The sequence below is a fragment of the Galeopterus variegatus genome, unplaced genomic scaffold (genome assembly GCF_000696425.1).
Source record: "Galeopterus variegatus unplaced genomic scaffold, G_variegatus-3.0.2 Scaffold2545, whole genome shotgun sequence".
NCBI lineage: Eukaryota > Metazoa > Chordata > Mammalia > Dermoptera > Cynocephalidae > Galeopterus > Galeopterus variegatus.
This window is the reverse complement of record NW_007728656.1, coordinates 76,622-92,555: the sequence shown is the minus strand read 5'-3', so window position 1 is coordinate 92,555 and position 15,934 is coordinate 76,622. Positions and strand designations below refer to the sequence as shown.

Genomic DNA, 15,934 nt, shown 5'->3' with positions numbered 1-15,934 from the left:
ATTGAGTATTCTCCAAGTTCAGGATGTGCTGAGAGTTTATGGGTGTCAGGGAAAGAAGGAAAAAGAAGTGAGAAAGATTTACTCATATCTTGGGGTGATTCTGGTCTCTATTTCTCCTTTAGCCTCACTCAAGAGGCAGAGATCCTTGGTTTTAACTCTGCACCTGCTGGGCTTTGTGACTAGGGAATTCACTCTTTGGACTCAATAGCCCCAATCTATAAAATGGGAGTGAATTATCTCCTCCCTGTCAATAGCCAGATAGTGGTGATTTGCCATGTCTGCTAAGATACCTATTTTCCCACCTTCCTCTTCTTTATTTCTTCCTTTCAGCTTTAAAACTTGTAAAGTCCCAGGTCTTGTCCCATACCAGGAAGAGTTGATCACCTCTTTTGCCCTCACCTGTGCCCCTGAGGTCAAACTGTCACTAACTTATTGACCACCCCAGGGTGCTGTACACCTATACTACTGCAGCTGAAGGAAGCTGCTCAGCAGGAGGCAAAGGGATATAGGCCAGTTTCTACTCTTGCCCTGAGTACTTATAAACCTTGAAGAACCTGCTCTACTTCACACAGCATCATGTCTGACAATCAGAACTCTGGCCCTAGGTATGTGGCCCCTGTGAAAAGGCCTTCAACTGCTTCAGAAATCTCTGCCAGCACTGACGAACCCACCTGGGTAGGATGGCTACTCGCACTTCTGCCTGCTCTGCCCCCAACATTTTCAGGAGTCAGCTCAACATATCCTGGTGCATTAACCAGGGGTTTCCTGGATGGCTATGGAGGCTGGGGCCAAGGAATTAATCCAGACCTGGACATCATTTCTCTCTACCACTCCAGCCCTGTGCAAGGATATGACAACCTGCTAGCCAGCCCCACTAGCTATGTGACCCAGGGCCAATGACTGCCCCTCTCTGGCCTTGGTTTTACCATCTAACCAATAGAGAAATGCTACTGACTCCATTTTCCCTTTCTTCTTTTGGTGGCTGGATGCTACATGGATGGAACCCTGGACCTTGGTGTTATCAGCACAACACTCTAACCAACTGAGCTAACTGGCCAACCCTGACTCCATTGTCTATCAAGTGTCAAGGCCTGGGTTTCCATAACTGTCTGATGGGTTGAATAATTCTGGCCCTTTGCCTTTGCTGAGTAGTAACAATCATTAGCCCTGTCAGATTTGGGTTCCTACCTGTAGAGAGACTTTCTATTGTCTTTCCTATGGCATAAAGTCCTTCATATCACAGAAAGACTGGCTCCTTCTCAAGCCCAGAAGGATAATGTGACTTGTAAAGAAACATCATGACTTTTCGGATGAAAGCCATCCCTCTTACAGTCCCTCCCTCTGCATCCAGCACGCCACCAAATAGTGACTTTATATTGACTTTTCCTCCCTCCTGTTGCAGAGAAATGAGGCTCACAGATGTCCAGAACTGTAGTTTGGGGTGTTTGTTTCCCACTAGGGTAGATTTCTGGGGACCAATCTGATCACCAAAGTGGTGGGAGCGGGAGAAAGACTCCCGGTTCTCCTGATCCATCACCACAGCACAGTGGGCAGCCCAGGGCCAACCCTGGAGCTGGTTCCCACCACTCTTGGACCTGAGAGGCCCTCATAGTGTAAGGCAGAGCTGGGAAGTAGGTGCTGAGCCTGGGGCCACAAGAGGAATTTGCGTTCACCACAGAGACTCCCAGAAGTCGCGGGGTTAGAGGGGCCTGTGCTACAGAGGCCTGTCCTCAGGGTGGCTAGAGAGCCCCCCCGGGGTGCATTAGCCCAGTGGTAGAACCGTGGGGAGGCTGGGGGGAGACAGGCATGTCTTGGGATATGGGATACATGGGTTCTGAGTTGTTGAGTTTTTGAGAGAACTTTATCTTTAATCTCTTCTCTCTTTCCTTCAGGCTCAGGATCCCAAAATATACCTTGCCCCTGATTCTCTCTGAGGAGGCCATGGACCTGTTCTCTCTTGGCGTGACCCCTGCCCCTGAACTGGCCCCTTCCTCTTCCTCCGTCTTCCTGGCAGCCTTTGTTTCCCCTCAAAAGGACTGTTACCCATTCACTGATGGAAATGGTGTCCCCTACTTGTACATAGTGGGGGACCCTACCTCCCATCCCTATCCCCACTGGAGTGGAGTCCTGAGCCCGAACCTGCCAAGGGCTTCACTTGCCACCAGTGTTTGCAGGTCTTCAAGATCTCCCTGCACCTGACGAGCCACAGCACCTCCCACTTGGATCACTGGCCCTATATCTGTGGTCTCGGAGGCAAGGCCCTCAAATGCCGCAGCAATCTCTCCAAGTGAGAGATGTAAACTGCTTCATACGCCAGTCCTGGTTAGATCAGGATGACACCTATCTGCTCTGTCCCTGGCATTTCCAAGATGTCCAGTAGCTGGCCCAGCACATCCAGATCCACTAGGCTGAAAGGTAGAGAGGCAACAGGGACTCCATGGAGTTGTTACAGGGGACACTCAGCTGCTGGCTGAGGCTCCCCAAAATTGATATCAAACTCACAGGTCCAGCTGCCTTCCCCCAGACAAAAGAAAACCACTCAAAAGTCAAATGTTGGTGAAAATGGAAGTCAGCTTTTATTCAGTAATACTGGTGACCTGAGGAGAGATGTTAGGCTAACCCATCTCTCCAATAAACCTGAAGGAGAATGATCAGGCTAAAGCCATCTTCCAGACTCAAGTTTACTGAGTAGTTTTTCAAAGGGGGATGAGGGAATAGAATGTGGGAAAATGAAAAGCAGGAGAGAGGGGCACGTTAGCAGTGAGGGCTTCATGCAAGGTCTCAGGTGCAAGGTCTCGCCAAGACTCCATCTAGTTTCTGCTCCTGTCCTTATCTCAGGGTATGAGTAGTATGTACAAGTCTGCAGCCTCAGGCTGGCTGGAAAACAACTTTACTTTCATGTAAATAATGTCATCTTGCCCCATAATGAAGGTCCAAAATACCAAATAACCATGGGAAAAGAGGGAACTCAGAGCCTTTTAAAATTTGCTTACAGCCCATGCAGTTGTAGGTACCAACATGGCTTCAGTCCTGCTCACTCCAACAGAGTCTGTTGTTTCTGGTACAGAGAGGAGAGGCCTGGGTCCTGGTCTCATTGCTTACTTGCTGTATGGCCTGTGGCAAGTGACTCCCTTTCTGCGCCTCAGTTTCCTCATTCATAAAATAAGGAATGGCTTGTGGTCCTTGGACCTTTCCTCCCCCAGCCACCCTGGCCGGAGCTGGGAGGTAGGGGTTTCTTGTTGGATCCCTGAGTCTGCCGTGGCCCATTCTTACAGACTGGAATCAACCACTGCCTCAACCAGGAACTCAGTTTCCATTCCCTGATGCATAGGATGAATTGAGACATCAGTGTCAGGTGTGATAGGCAGTGTACAAAGGTCAGATACTATACAGAGGTAGCGCATATCGCTCCATTACTTCTTTGTAGAAACTCACGGTGCCCGCTGTGACGGGCTTAAATAAATATTAGTTTTGGTTTGTTTTCGATGGCTGATGTAGGTAGGAACCTTTCTTTTGCGTGTGTGCGTTTCTGACCGGAGTTTTTTCCTGCTGCTCTCTGAATCCCGAAGCTGGTTCGTCCCCTACTCCCGCTGGGAGGTTGGAGCATCCCCGGAAGTCATCCCTGCGGCCACTTCCGGGCCGGAAAATTTGCTGCGCCGGGGCGTGGAGGCGGGTCGGGGCAGGCGAGAATGGGAAGGCTCAGAAGCGGCGGAATTCTTAAAGTCTTGCCTAACGGAGCAGTGAGGACTTGGGGTGTGGGAGGGAGCGGCCCCCAGGGCAGGGGCGTTGGAGGCTGAGAAGTCCTGCGAGGGACGGTTGGGCAGGGGCTGCGGAGATCAGGGTTGGGGTATAGAGATAGGAGGGAAGACAGCCCGGGGAGCGGATTACTTTGACCGCAATTGACCCAAGGGCACAGGCATGGGAATCACTTTATTCCCCAGTGGGGAGAAGGGGTTGTTGCATGGGAAAGCAAGATGAAGTAGGACGAATGGTGGACACGTTGAGAAAAGAGGGTAGGACAGGAAAGGTTCCTGAAGGAGGCAGGGCTTAGTCTGCAGGCTGGGGAGGGTTTGGGCAGCCAGAGAGAAGTGAGGGTGCTGGAGTGTGTGTGTGTGTGTGTGTGTGTCTGTGTCACTCTGTCACCTGTGCTGGAGATCCGAGGCAAGACTTTTGTTCTCCCTGAGGCCAGTGGAGTGCTCCTGCCTGCCTGCCTCACTGGATTCTTGAGAGGATTAAGAGAGTCCCTATATATGAACATGCAGTGTAAACTGGAGTTTGGGGAGCACAGGTAATCAATTGTTGATGAGGAGAGAGAGATTGCTGAGGACCAGGGTGTTTATTTGATAGCATTGGAGACTAAGAGGGGAATCCCAAACAGACCATGAGCAGAGGCACTGTGGCCCAAAATTTGAGGCATGAACGGAGAAGTCAGAATGATTCGTTTGGCTGTCTGGTCTGAGTCGGGTGAGGGCAGATTGTGAGAGGCCTTGAATGCCAGGCTAAGGGCTTTGTACTGTAGGCAGAGCCATGGGAGGATTATAAGCAGAGTAGGTGTTAGAAAGATCCTTCTGGGGCTGGTGGACTGGTGAGCAGGGCATACAGGAGATGCCTAGCCAGCCTGGGAGGTCAGAGCACAGTATTCTGGAAGGCTGAGGAGGTTGCCAGCAGAGGCAAGGAGAAGAATTCCTAGGCACAGGAAAGCATATAAGCCTTTGCACATGGAGCTTTGCAAGTTCAGGATCTGGCTAGGGGGCTGTGAGATGCCAGTGTGGTTGGAGCACAGGAATGAGAGGTGAGGTGTAGAGGTGGCTGGCACCTTATGAAGGGCCTTAAATTCTAGGCTGAGGGACTTGGACTTGGTCCTGAGGCTAATGGAGGCCATGAAAAGGTTCTGAAAGGTTCAGAAGTCAAATTTAACACAGCTGTGAGAAGAATCTGTTGGCCAATGTGGGAGGGGAACTGGAGGAAAAGATACCAGAGAGAAGGTTGGTACTGGAGTCCAGGCGAGAGAGGAAGAGGCCAGAGCTGTAGCTTCGAGAATGGAGGAAAGTGCTGGCCCTTTAGCTCAGTTGGTTAGAGTGTGGTGCTGATAACACCAAGGTCCAGGGTTCTATCCCTGTCAGCCAGCAAGAAGAGAGAGAGAGAGAGAGAGAGAGAGAGAGAGAGAGAGAGAGAGAGGAGAGAGGAGAGAGATAGGACTTGGTGCCTGTTTGGCTTTGGGAAGTGATGGAGGGAGGGAAGGAAATGAGGATCTGGATGGTGGGGCTTCATCATGATCATGTCCCAGGGGGTGAATAGGGTCTTTTTGAGGGGAGAAGAGAGATAATGCTAGACTTTTGGATGGGGTGATCACATTCATTAATTCAACTAATATTGAGTGAAGCCCCTATCTTCTCTCAGGACATTTGCTGGAGTCTCAAGATAGAATGTTGGCTAAGACAGAGCTGGGCTTGCCTTCTTGGAGAGCAGGGAAGACAGACGGTAAAATGGCAGATTAATAAACAAGGCTATCATAGATTGTCATACAGGATGGGAAAGAAATAGACTGATGAGACAGAGCAGGGCATTACCTACTTGAGCTAACACAATCATTGAAGGTTTGTACAACGAAGTGTTACTTGAGCTGAGACCTGAGTGGCCAGAAAGGGTCCATCCTTGTCAGGGGCAGAAAGGAACATTGCAGAGAGGGGAGAATTTGGCAGCATTAACAATGGAAAGGCAGCACCATGGTCATCAGGGCTGGGAAGGGAAGGTAGCCAGGGGCCAGTCTACACAGGGCCTTGAAGCACTTTTGTGTTTTATTCTAAGTGCAGCAAGGAGGGTTTTAAGTCAGAAAATGACATGATTTTATGGGTTGAAGAAACATTGCTCAGATATTGCCACAGAGAGAAGGGACTGGAGGAGGCAGAATGGTAGATGGAGAGGCTGTTGCTGTAAGACAGGGTAAACAGTGGTGGTTTGCACTGGGGTGGTGGTAGTGGTGGTGGGGTTGGAGATAAGTGTCAGGTGCTTACATACTGGGGTCATGTGTCCTGACTTAGGTCAGGCAGAAGCAGGTGCTGTCCTGGCTCTCCCACCTATGGATGTATGACCTTGGGCCAAACACACAACCACTCTGAGCTTCAGTTTCCTCATCTGTAAAATAGGGATCCTCATGGCTCTTACTTTGTAGGTCTGCTCCGAGGATGTGGTGCATTTAGCAATGGCTGTCATCAAGCCAGGGCTCAATAAACGTTGGCCATTGTTGTCATTATTTCTGGGGGTAGTGGTGAGGGTGTGGTGTGGTGAGTGTGAACATCATGGAATGCAACTGGTTATATGGGTTGAAAGTCAAGGGAGAGATCAGGGTGGGAGATTCAGATTGGGTTGTCCATGTGGACCACTGATTCTCAACCAGGAGCAATGTTGCCCCTAGGTAGCACTGGACAATGTCTGGAGACATTTTAGGTTGTCATGACTGGGGGTTGGGGAGGGTGCTACTGGCATCTGGCAGGTGGAAGCCAAAGGATGCTATTCAACATCTTACAATGCACAGGACAGCCCCTGACAACGAATGATCCATCTCCAGATGACTAATGTCAAATTCGAGAACCCCTGATATAGATAGAAGGTATAGCTGAAGAGATAGATATAGGAGAATGGTGACGCAGTGTAGGAAGGAAGACAAACTCAAATGCCTTAAATGTGCAGGCAGGTGACCAGAGCAGGGACAGGCCCTTTAGACTAGGCATGCCCTCTGAATTCACCAGGGCCTACTGCCTCTCCCACCATAAAATTACTAGAGGAAGAAAGGGCAGCACTGTCTGGTAGAAACAGAACGAAAGCCACATATGTAATTTTAAATTTTCTAGTAGCTACGTTAGAAAAGTGAAAAGAAACAGTTGTTAATTTTATTAGCATACCTTACTTAAACCAGAATATTTAAAGTAGTATCATTTCAAAATAATTCAACATACACATTTGTAAAATAGCTTACTTTTTTTTGTTGTTGTTTTTTGTACCAAGTGTTCAGAATCTGTTGGGTATTTTGCACTTACGGCACATTTCAATGCAGACCAGACAGGTGTCAAGTGCTTAATAGCCTCGTGTGGCCAGTGGCTACCATTCTGGACAGCACAACTCTAGGGAATCTTTAATTTTAGCCTAATATCACAATTGTTGGTTCACTTGGGGGGTTTTCCGGAGAAGGCAGATGCTTTCTCAGTTCCAGGTGGTTGTTGCCACATCTAGCAATTTTCCAAGTTTACCTGAGAATTTTGCATTTATGTGTGCATTTTTTGGTTTTTAAAATATTGCCCGGTAAAATGTTAAAAAAAAAAAAAAAAGTTGTGGTCCAAGCCAAATACAACTGTGAGCCCTTTTTGGCCTGTGGGCCTCCAGTTTGCAACTGGTTGAGGGTGGGCTACAGAGCTGTCCCTCATGGTAGGTAGCCTCTAGCCATATGTGGCTATTTATATTTAAATTAAGGGAAATAAAATACAATGTAAAATTGAGGTCTTCAGACCCACTGGCTACCTCTCAAGAGGGCAATAGCCCTACGTGGCTAGTGGCTGTCCTTTGGAATGAGCGCAGATCATAGAACATTCCCACCATTGAGGAAAGTTCTTTTTATTTTTTATTTTTAAAAGATGACCGGTAAGGGGATCTTAACCCTTGACTTGGTGTTGTCAGTACCACGCTCTCCCAAGTGAGCTAACCGGCCATCCATATATGGGGATCCGAACCGTGGCCTTGGTGTTATCAGCACCACACTCTCCCAGGTGAACCACGGGCTGGTCCACCATCGAGGAAAGTTCTGTTGGACAGCTCTCTAGGATGTAGTTTTGGCTATCCCTGGGGTCCTCAGGCTGGGCGCGACGGTAACTCCCCTTTTCTTCCTCTGTGGGTCCGAAGCTGCACCCCCAGGTGCTGCTGCTGCTGCTCTGACCGCTGCTCCCCTTTCAGGCCTGCCGCGAGGCCATAGCCCCGCCGTCCCCCCAGGCCTCCCCTTCGTGTGCATCGCCCTCCCCACCACGCCACGATCTGCTTATCGACACGCACGGCGTGGCCATAGCCCCGCCGTCCCCCCAGGCCTCCCCTTCGTGTGCATCGCCCTCCCCACCACGCCACGATCTGCTTATCGACACGCACGGCGTGGCCATAGCCCCGCCGTCCCCCCAGGCCTCCCCTTCGTGTGCATCGCCCTCCCCACCACGCCACGATCTGCTTATCGACACGCACGGCGTGCCCTACAAGTACACAGCGCAGCTGGAGAACGAGCTGCGGGCGCCGCCGGCCAGCGAGCTCGGTCCCGGCGAGGGCTGCAGCTGCCCAGAGTGCGACCGCGTGTGCGGCTCCCCCTTGCAGCTGCAGCGCCACTGCGTGTCACATTCGACGCTCAAGCCCTTTACATGCGTCGCCTGCTCCCGGGCCTTCAAGCGCTCCAGTGATCTGGCGCGGCATCGGCGTCCGGCTCACGATCCCCCGCGCCGCGCCCGCGCTGACCGCCCGCACGCCTGCCCACCGTGCCCGCGTCGTTTCCAGGACGCCACGGCGCTGGCACAACACGCGCGCCTGCACTAGGCTTGGTGCGGGTGACACTAAGCCATGGCCGCTGCCCCTCCCGTGGGAAGTGCCACCCTTCGCCACCTCCATATCTGGCAATGTCTGGCCTCTGGGTTTCAGTTCCCCTATGTGACCTCTGGGAAGTATCACACCTTCCAATCTCTATATCTGACAATGTCTGTCCTTTTCTGGGCCTGGGTTTCTCCATGCGCCCAGTGGGAAGTGCCACTCTTCTCCATCTCCCTACCTACCAATGTCTGGCCTTCTCTGGGCCTCGGTTTCCCCATTTGCTGATGGGGAGAATCATGGCTGTGCCACATCAGAGCAAATGGCTGGCTTCTGGATCTGTATCTCCCCATTTGCTCAACCGACAGAAATAACCCTTCTCCCCACCTTCTGCACTGTTGGGTGGCTTCGACTGAGCCCGCAGGGATGGCCCAGTGGAAAGAGGACTAACCTGGGCTCGCCAATTCCTGTGGGACTTCGGGGAGACTTAACCTAGCTTCGCCTCAGTTTATGGGTCTGTCTCTGTCAAAGCGACTGAACTATTCCAGTTCGGAAGGTGGGAGGGGAGCAGGGGGAGTGGCTTCTTCCCGCGCCTCTGGGGCTGTCCCTCTCCCCGCTCTTTGAAGACTGGCGGGCGCGCCGGCTCAGAGGCGGCGGAACTTTCGCGCGGGTCGCGCGCGTTTCCGGCCGGCGCCCTTTCCCAGGGACGCCACGGCCCCTCGCGCCCCCGCGCCCGTGCTTTCTCTCCCCGCGTCCCCGGCGCCGCCGGCCCGGACTGCCCGGAAGTCTTAGTCCAGCCGCCGGCGCTCGCCAGGGGAATCCCGGGGCCGCCCGGGACCTCGGCCTGCTCTTCCGGACCCGAGAAGCTGCTGCACCGGGTACGGGGGCCGGAATAAGGGAGGAGCCTGCTCTGGGACCGCGCAGGGGCCGGGCTGGGGGAAGTGGGCTGGAGCAACCCGGAGTGGGGGTGGGTTATGGCGTGGAAGGATACGATGGGGGTCCGGGTGGATGGACAGGAGAGGAAGTAGAGGTGCTAGGGCTTCTTATGGAAGTGAGTGGAGTAAGAGGGGCCCGGGAGATGTAGCAGGATAGAGGGCGCCCGAGCTTTGGGGTTCACAGAAGGGAAAGGGGTCAGAGCGAAAGAGGAGGGGTGGAGAAACCATGCTGTGTATAACAGATAGAGGAATGGGGCCCCCGAAGAGGTAAAGAGGAGGAGAAATAGAAATGCCAGATGTATGTAGAAACGAAAGACTAGCGGGCTTGGGAGAGGTAGTGTGGGAAAGGGACTCCAGAGGTCCTAGTGTGTATAATGGGGAGTGGGAGGAGGCCCCTGGGGGGTATAGAGAGAATAAATTAAGATGTCAGTGTTTTATATATAAGGGCGGGGTAGGGAGGGGGCCGTTGGAAATGTAACAGGTAGCAAGATACGGGGTGGGGGCTGGGGTAAATAGAAGAAAGGGATGAAGTAGGTACGATGGGTTTAGGATAGTGAAACCTTGAGGTGCTAAGTGTAGGAACAGGATAGAGGAGCCCTGAGTGAAAAGCGGGGAATTGGGTTAGTGGGGCTCTGGGGAAGTACCTGGAGAGGAAATGAGAGAGGCCATGGATGGAGGCGGAGGTGGGGAGCCCTCCGGACATCTAATAGGAATGGAGATCTAGACGGGCCTGGAGGCGGATGCAGGGGCCTGGGGGAGAGGGTGCGGCTTGAGCTGGGGCTGAGCGGTGAGGAAGAGAAAACGACAGTTTAAGAGAAACCCCTGAGGCGATAGGGCCGGCAGTGTGAGATAAAAGAGGCCGTTAAGATGTAAAGAGAGAAACAGATTTGGGGACTGATTGCCATTGGGAGTGGGGGGAAGGGACAGAATGTCGTCAGAAGGCGCCCTCATACCTGACCTCGGGGCCGAGAGGAAGACCCTGGAGGAGAAAGGTAGGTTGTGGCGAGATTTTGCTGAACTTACTTGGAGGCGTCCTTGAAGCAGCTTGATAGAATCTGGGAGATTTGGGTTTGAGTCAGAGTTTTAATTTTGTAGGGGAGGTAGGTCAATGGCGCAGAACGGGCAGCAGACAATGAGAATGGGAACGTTTTCCCTTTTAGGAACCTTTTCCTATAAAGAAGTGGCGATTTTAACTTCTCTCTCCTCCGCTACTCCCAGCTGCTGCTCCAGATGCTGCTGCTGCCTCCGCGGCCACCCCACCCTCGGTCCTCCTCTCCAGAGGCCATGGACCCACCGCCCCCTAAGGCTCCCCCTTTTCCCAAGTCGGAAGGTCCCTCCTCTACTTCTTCCTCGGTGGCGGGGCCCCGACCCCCGCGGCTGGGCCGCCACCTGCTCATCGACGCCAACGGGGTCCCCTACACGTACACCGTGCAGCTGGAGGAGGAGCCTCGGGGCCCGCCCCAGCGGGAGGCGCCCCCGGGAGAGCCCGGCCCTCGCAAGGGCTACAGCTGCCCAGAGTGCGCCCGTGTCTTTGCCAGCCCTCTGCGGCTGCAGAGTCACCGTGTATCGCACTCGGACCTCAAGCCCTTCACTTGCGGCGCCTGTGGCAAGGCCTTCAAGCGCTCCAGCCACCTGTCACGGCACCGCGCCACACACCGTGCTCGCGCCGGCCCACCTCACACCTGCCCTCTCTGCCCTCGCCGCTTCCAGGACGCCGCGGAGCTGGCGCAGCACGTGCGCCTCCACTAAGCTGGAGACCCGGCCTGCGCTGCCCTGCCCTGCCCCTTTCTGGGCCACCACGTCTGACCCACACAGCGTCACTCCTACACATTTCCCTGGCCCTGCTGAGGTTACTGTCTTAACCTGGGTCTTAGTTTCCCTATCTATTTAAAAGGGAGAAGCATCATTCCTCCCTCCCCCACCCCCCCATTTCTAGCTGTGTGATGTAGACCAAAGTCATTGCCCCACCCTGGGCCTGCGAGCCAGTCGGAACTGGGTTCTGGTCCAGCTGTGCTGTGTGAGCCTTTGCAGGTGACATGACCTCTCTGAGCCTTGGTTTTCTGCTCTGTGAAGTAGGGAACGGTTGTCTGCGTTGAAGAGATGACAAAAGAGCATGGACACGGTCTGGTTCATTTCTGTATCAACTCCCTTCCGTCCACGACCCCCACTCTTTGCTCAATAAACATTCCGCACTCCATTTTCAGGCTCTTGTGTGTGTTGGGGGGACAAGGGGGGTGAAAACTGGACCATGACCACCTCGGAACCTTCCTCTCGGCGTGTGTTTCCGGTCGGAACCATTTTCCGAAGGCCTAGGCGCCCCGCCCCCCCTTCCTCCCTTGGACCCTCCTCTGTCCCCGGGTGCTCGCTCCCCTTTCCCATCTCCGCCCCCTCCTGGGAGACACCTAGAGGTCCCGGTCCAGTCGCTGTCTACAACTGCGAGGGTAGCCCTGAGCGGTTCGGAGTCGCCGGACTTGAGAGGCTGCTGCACCGGGTACTGGGGCTGGGAGCTGGCCGCGGAGAGGGGCGGGGCCGGGGTGCAGGGGTACCTGCGCGCCGGGCGGGGCGGGGTGGGGTCGGCGTCCAGGGAGAACTGTTCTGGGCGCCGAGGAGAAGCTTCCGAGAAGTTACATATTAAGGCTTAGAAGACGAGGGCCGCGGACCCAGAGAAGTACTCCTAGAGAGCGCTAGGACCTAGAAAGGGCTGAGGGGTGGGGTGGATGGGGGTGGACGAGAGAGAACTGGAGGTAGGTGGGTGAGAAGAAGAGGGCACAGAGACGTTCAGGGACTTGGCTAGAGGGCGGGTTATCACTAGGATTCCTAACGTTGCAGCCCTTTTGAGAAGCTTTGGGAGTATACAGAAGGTAGAAAAGGTTTCTGGGTGAAGTGTATAGGATGGGCCAACACCTAGATCTAGGTCGGGGCTATAGAGAGGGTAAAGAGGCGGAGATTTATGGGATGAGGCCTAGAGATGCCCTACGGGGTGACTACAGTAGAGGGGCATGGAGTGACTTGAGAACACAAAGGGGGAAGATAGAGCGAGTTGCTGGTTGTGGTAGAGAGTAAAGAGATCCTGTGAGTTCAGTGGGTGGTGGAGCACAGGAGATGAGAAGTTTTCAAAGGACAGGCTTTCTAGGAGTCTTATAGAGGGTCACAGAATTCAGGAGTAGGTAGAAGGACTGGAGAAGACAGATTGAGAGGTAGGAGGGATGCAGAGGTCCTGGGCAAGGTATATAGTGGAGAAAGAATGCTGAGCTTCCCTCTACTATGTAACCTTCTCATACTCTCTCCCATCCACTAGACCTCAGCCACCCCTCCGGATGCTGGTGCTGCCATGTCCCTGCCCCCAGCCCCTGGTGTGTTCCTTGATTGACGCCATGGAGGCCCCTCCCCCTCGGACAGGCCTGTCACCAGAACCTGGACCTTCCGCCTCCTCAGGATCTCCCCAGACTTCTTCCCCTCCAAGGCCCAACCACTACCTGCTTATTGACACCCAGGGTGTCCCCTACACAGTACTAGTGGATGAGAAGTCACAGAGAGAAGCTGGGGCTGATGGGACTTCAGCCCAGAAAAAGTGCTACAGCTGTCCTGTGTGCTCACGGGTCTTCGAGTACATGTCTTACCTTCAGCGACACAGCATCACACACTCAGAGGTAAAGCCCTTCGAGTGTGACACCTGTGGGAAGGCATTCAAGCGGGCCAGCCACTTGGCACGGCACCACTCCATTCATCGGGCTGGTGGTGGGCGGCCCCATGGCTGCCCACTCTGCCCTCGCCGCTTCAGGGATGTGGGTGAGCTGGCCCAACATAGCCGGGTGCACTCAGGGGAGCGCCCCTTTCAGTGCCCACACTGCCCGCGCCGCTTTATGGAGCAGAACACACTGCAGAAACATACTCGATGGAAGCATCCATGAGCTGGATTGCTGGGTATCCCAGGTACATAGGACTCTGTGGGGAGCGTGGACTCTTGTTGCCCTCAGAAACCTGGCCAGAGCCTGAGGCTAGCTTTCAGGCCCTGGACACAAACATAGACCAGCCTCATCTCAGAGACTGAGGTCTGCCTGAAGGAGGAGCCCAGGAGTAATCTTTAGGTTTTGGAGTTATGATGTGAATGAGCCCTAACACAGCATGGAGTCCTCTAGCCTCAAAAACATCAGATATTCCATGGTGGAGCCCAGGCTGGAGGGATGGGGTTGGGGGGAGTGTGCTGTTTGTGGAAATTCTCCAGCTTCAAAAAAGTGGCTGGGGGAATGTGCACCATCTTCCTGAGGCCTCCTTGCTTATGTCGGGGAAAGGGCCCCAGACCTGCCTCCCTCTCCCCAACCAAGGCCTGAGACTGGACAAACAATAAACAGGTTTCCCATGTTGGGCACTCAAAGTTTGTTTTTGGAGATAGTGTTTTGGATCAACTCTGCCCGATGTCTAGCACGGAGACCTTAGTAAGTGCCTGGCCCACTTGGGCTTCACTTTGCTTGGCTGGGGAGTGGGAAAGTTGGCCTGCATTGGGGTTAGGCCTCCCTTGGCTCTTGACGACCTGTGCCATCTGGGAAGAGTGTTTTTAAAGCTTTTTGAAAAAAAAATTTTTAAACCACAGTCCACTATAACAAACGCATTTTATGGGGCAATCCGGTATACATACACAGAAGATAAATCTGAAACAAAAGTTTTTCATTGACTATTTAACTGCCAATTCTATCCTACCATATTGAACTCTCTGCCCATGAACCTGTAGTTTGAAAAAGAGTAGTCTGCCCAACCTAGGGCAGGTGACTCCCCCCTGGACTTTTTGGTCCAGGCTACAATTTATCTGTCAAGTGAAGCGGGGAGTGGAGGAGTGGAGTGTGGTCACAGCTTTCTAGGTGGTGCAGACATTTAGATTCTCTCTACAGGGTTAAAACTGTGCTCATAAGGGCTTGCAGAATTCCAGAGTGGAGGAGTGGAGTGTGGTCACAGCTTTCTAGGTGGCGCAGACATTTAGATTCTCTCTACAGGGTTAAAACTGTGCTCATAAGGGCTTGCAGAATTCCACAGCATGGATGCTACTGGTGAACAGAAGGAGAGGCAGGTGGAGCTGAGCCTCAAGCTTAATAAACATCTGCTTTCTTAATTCATTTTCCTTGTCTCTTTTGTGCCAGGCACTGTGCTAGGCCTCATTTCCTCTTCTGACCTCTTTTTTGGGTGGAGGAACATCTCTCATTCACATTTCCCAGAGTGGGAAAGAGCCTCCTGGAGGCTGTGTTCGTACCCTATCATCTGACCTCAAATCACACTAATGGTACTCTGATCTTGAACCCTGACTGTGGCCAGGTGCTGGGTTGAGCTTTTTGCGTGTCACAAGGAACCTAAAAGGGATTATAATCTCCCCACTTTACAGGTGAGTAAACCGAGGCTGGGGAGGAATAGGAGCGACCAGGACTGGCTGTTCCAAACCCAGCTCTTAGTCATCAACACCGGGGTGGGGGGTGGCCTGTTCCCGGCCCTCTTTTACAGATAGAGAGGTAATTCCCACAACCCCCACCTCCCACCCTGGCCCCCACATCCCTGGGAACTTTGGGGTCTTGCTGCGGGAGTTTGGGCCAGTCGTGGGAGTCCATACAGGCCAGTTCCCCGAGATCGTTAAAAGGTGATTCTTCCTTCGCATCAACTTTCCTGGCTGTCTCAACAATCCCCTGCTTTCTCTCGGACCGACTCAGCGCATCGCCACCTACAGGAGCCGCGCCTGTCGTCCAGGATGGGAATTTTGTGACGTTCCCTTCTTAAGCTTCGGGTCGGGCGGGGGTTAGAGTGATCCAAGGGGCCATCACGCAAGTGCGGCCCATGGCATCCGCCGCAAACGCCGGGCTTCAGCTGGGTTCGGGGCCTCCTGGAGGAGGCTCGCCGGGCTGGCTGGACCTGGCCAGTCCCCATGGCCTTCCCCACTCAGCCGCCCAGTTCCAAGACTTGTTCCCCCTGCCGCCCCGCCCGCTCACCGGTGGGTGGGCGCTTCCCTCCGCTCCCCTTGACGCTTTGCAGACGCTCCCCGGCGCCGGGCATGGGCGCCACCGCTGCCGTCGCTCCCCGGGCCAGATTCCGCGCGCGGGTGGGTGAGAGTGGGGGGCCCCAGTCCCTCGGACCCTGGGTGTCCGCGGGCGGGGGATGGTAGCCGCGTTTGCATCTCTGGCCTGGTGCATGCCTACGCTGGGACCCCCTTCCACGACCGCTCCCCCTCCCACTAGCGGGACAAAGGGCGGGGGCGGGGGGTGCATCCCCACGCATGACCGTCCCCCGCACAGCGCACGCGCCCAGCCCCTCCCCACCATGGGGGAAGGGCTCTGCTCGCCCACGCGAGTGCGGGGGAGAGGCGTGGGGGCCCGGGAGGTGCAGGATGCACCGCCCGTGGGCTGGACTCCCACCCTGTGCTTGGAAGTTGAGGCACTGCCCCCCCCCCCCCCCCCCCCCCCCCCCCCCCCCCC

General features: G+C 54.2%; 4 protein-coding genes across 8 annotated transcripts in view; all 4 read left to right on the top strand.

The window, feature by feature from the left end:
* The first annotated feature begins 5,909 nt into the window (after positions 1 to 5,909).
* LOC103598246 (zinc finger protein 580-like) lies at positions 5,910 to 8,562 on the top strand. Its single transcript, XM_008582226.1, has 2 exons — positions 5,910 to 5,933; positions 7,945 to 8,562. Exons 1-2 carry the CDS (start codon positions 5,910 to 5,912, stop codon positions 8,560 to 8,562), a joined length of 642 nt encoding a protein of 213 aa, XP_008580448.1.
* Positions 8,563 to 9,271: 709 nt separating this feature from the next.
* Positions 9,272 to 11,682, top strand: LOC103598237 (zinc finger protein 580). Of its 2 annotated transcripts, none has more exons than XM_008582216.1 (2): positions 9,272 to 9,428; positions 10,704 to 11,682. In XM_008582216.1, exon 2 carries the CDS (start codon positions 10,716 to 10,718, stop codon positions 11,232 to 11,234), a length of 519 nt encoding a protein of 172 aa, XP_008580438.1. In that variant the 5' UTR covers positions 9,272 to 9,428; positions 10,704 to 10,715; the 3' UTR covers positions 11,235 to 11,682. The 2 variants fall into 2 exon arrangements, with proteins under 2 accessions (XP_008580438.1, XP_008580439.1); XM_008582217.1 differs by lacking the exon at positions 9,272 to 9,428 and adding an exon at positions 10,008 to 10,477.
* Positions 11,683 to 11,872: 190 nt separating this feature from the next.
* Positions 11,873 to 14,589, top strand: LOC103598235 (zinc finger protein 581). Of its 2 annotated transcripts, none has more exons than XM_008582214.1 (3): positions 11,873 to 11,976; positions 12,784 to 14,326; positions 14,429 to 14,589. In XM_008582214.1, exon 2 carries the CDS (start codon positions 12,803 to 12,805, stop codon positions 13,394 to 13,396), a length of 594 nt encoding a protein of 197 aa, XP_008580436.1. In that variant the 5' UTR covers positions 11,873 to 11,976; positions 12,784 to 12,802; the 3' UTR covers positions 13,397 to 14,326; positions 14,429 to 14,589. The 2 variants fall into 2 exon arrangements, with proteins under 2 accessions (XP_008580436.1, XP_008580437.1); XM_008582215.1 differs by having other exon boundaries at positions 12,784 to 14,341; positions 14,444 to 14,589.
* A 929-nt stretch (positions 14,590 to 15,518) lies between these two features.
* The window catches only part of CCDC106 (coiled-coil domain containing 106), a 5,354-nt gene continuing 4,938 nt past the window's right edge, over positions 15,519 to 15,934 (top strand). Inside the window, exon 1 of one of the 3 annotated variants that reach the window (XM_008582212.1) lies at positions 15,519 to 15,561. The gene's annotated coding sequence lies outside the window, so the exon portion shown is untranslated. The remainder of the gene's footprint in view (positions 15,562 to 15,934) is intronic. The other 2 variants (XM_008582211.1, XM_008582213.1) reach the window with 2 other exon arrangements.

Coding starts and splice junctions, on each gene's coding strand:
- LOC103598246 (XM_008582226.1), top strand. CDS start 5,910: ATGGTAGATGGAGAGGCTGTTGCT. Junction 5,934..7,944: donor TAGATGGAGAGGCTGTTGCT/GTAAGACAGGGT, acceptor CTCCCCTTTCAG/GCCTGCCGCGAGGCCATAGC.
- LOC103598237 (XM_008582216.1), top strand. CDS start 10,716: ATGCTGCTGCTGCCTCCGCGGCCACCCCACCCTCGGTCCTCCTCTCCA.
- LOC103598235 (XM_008582214.1), top strand. CDS start 12,803: ATGCTGGTGCTGCCATGTCCCTGCCCCCAGCCCCTGGTGTGTTCCTTG.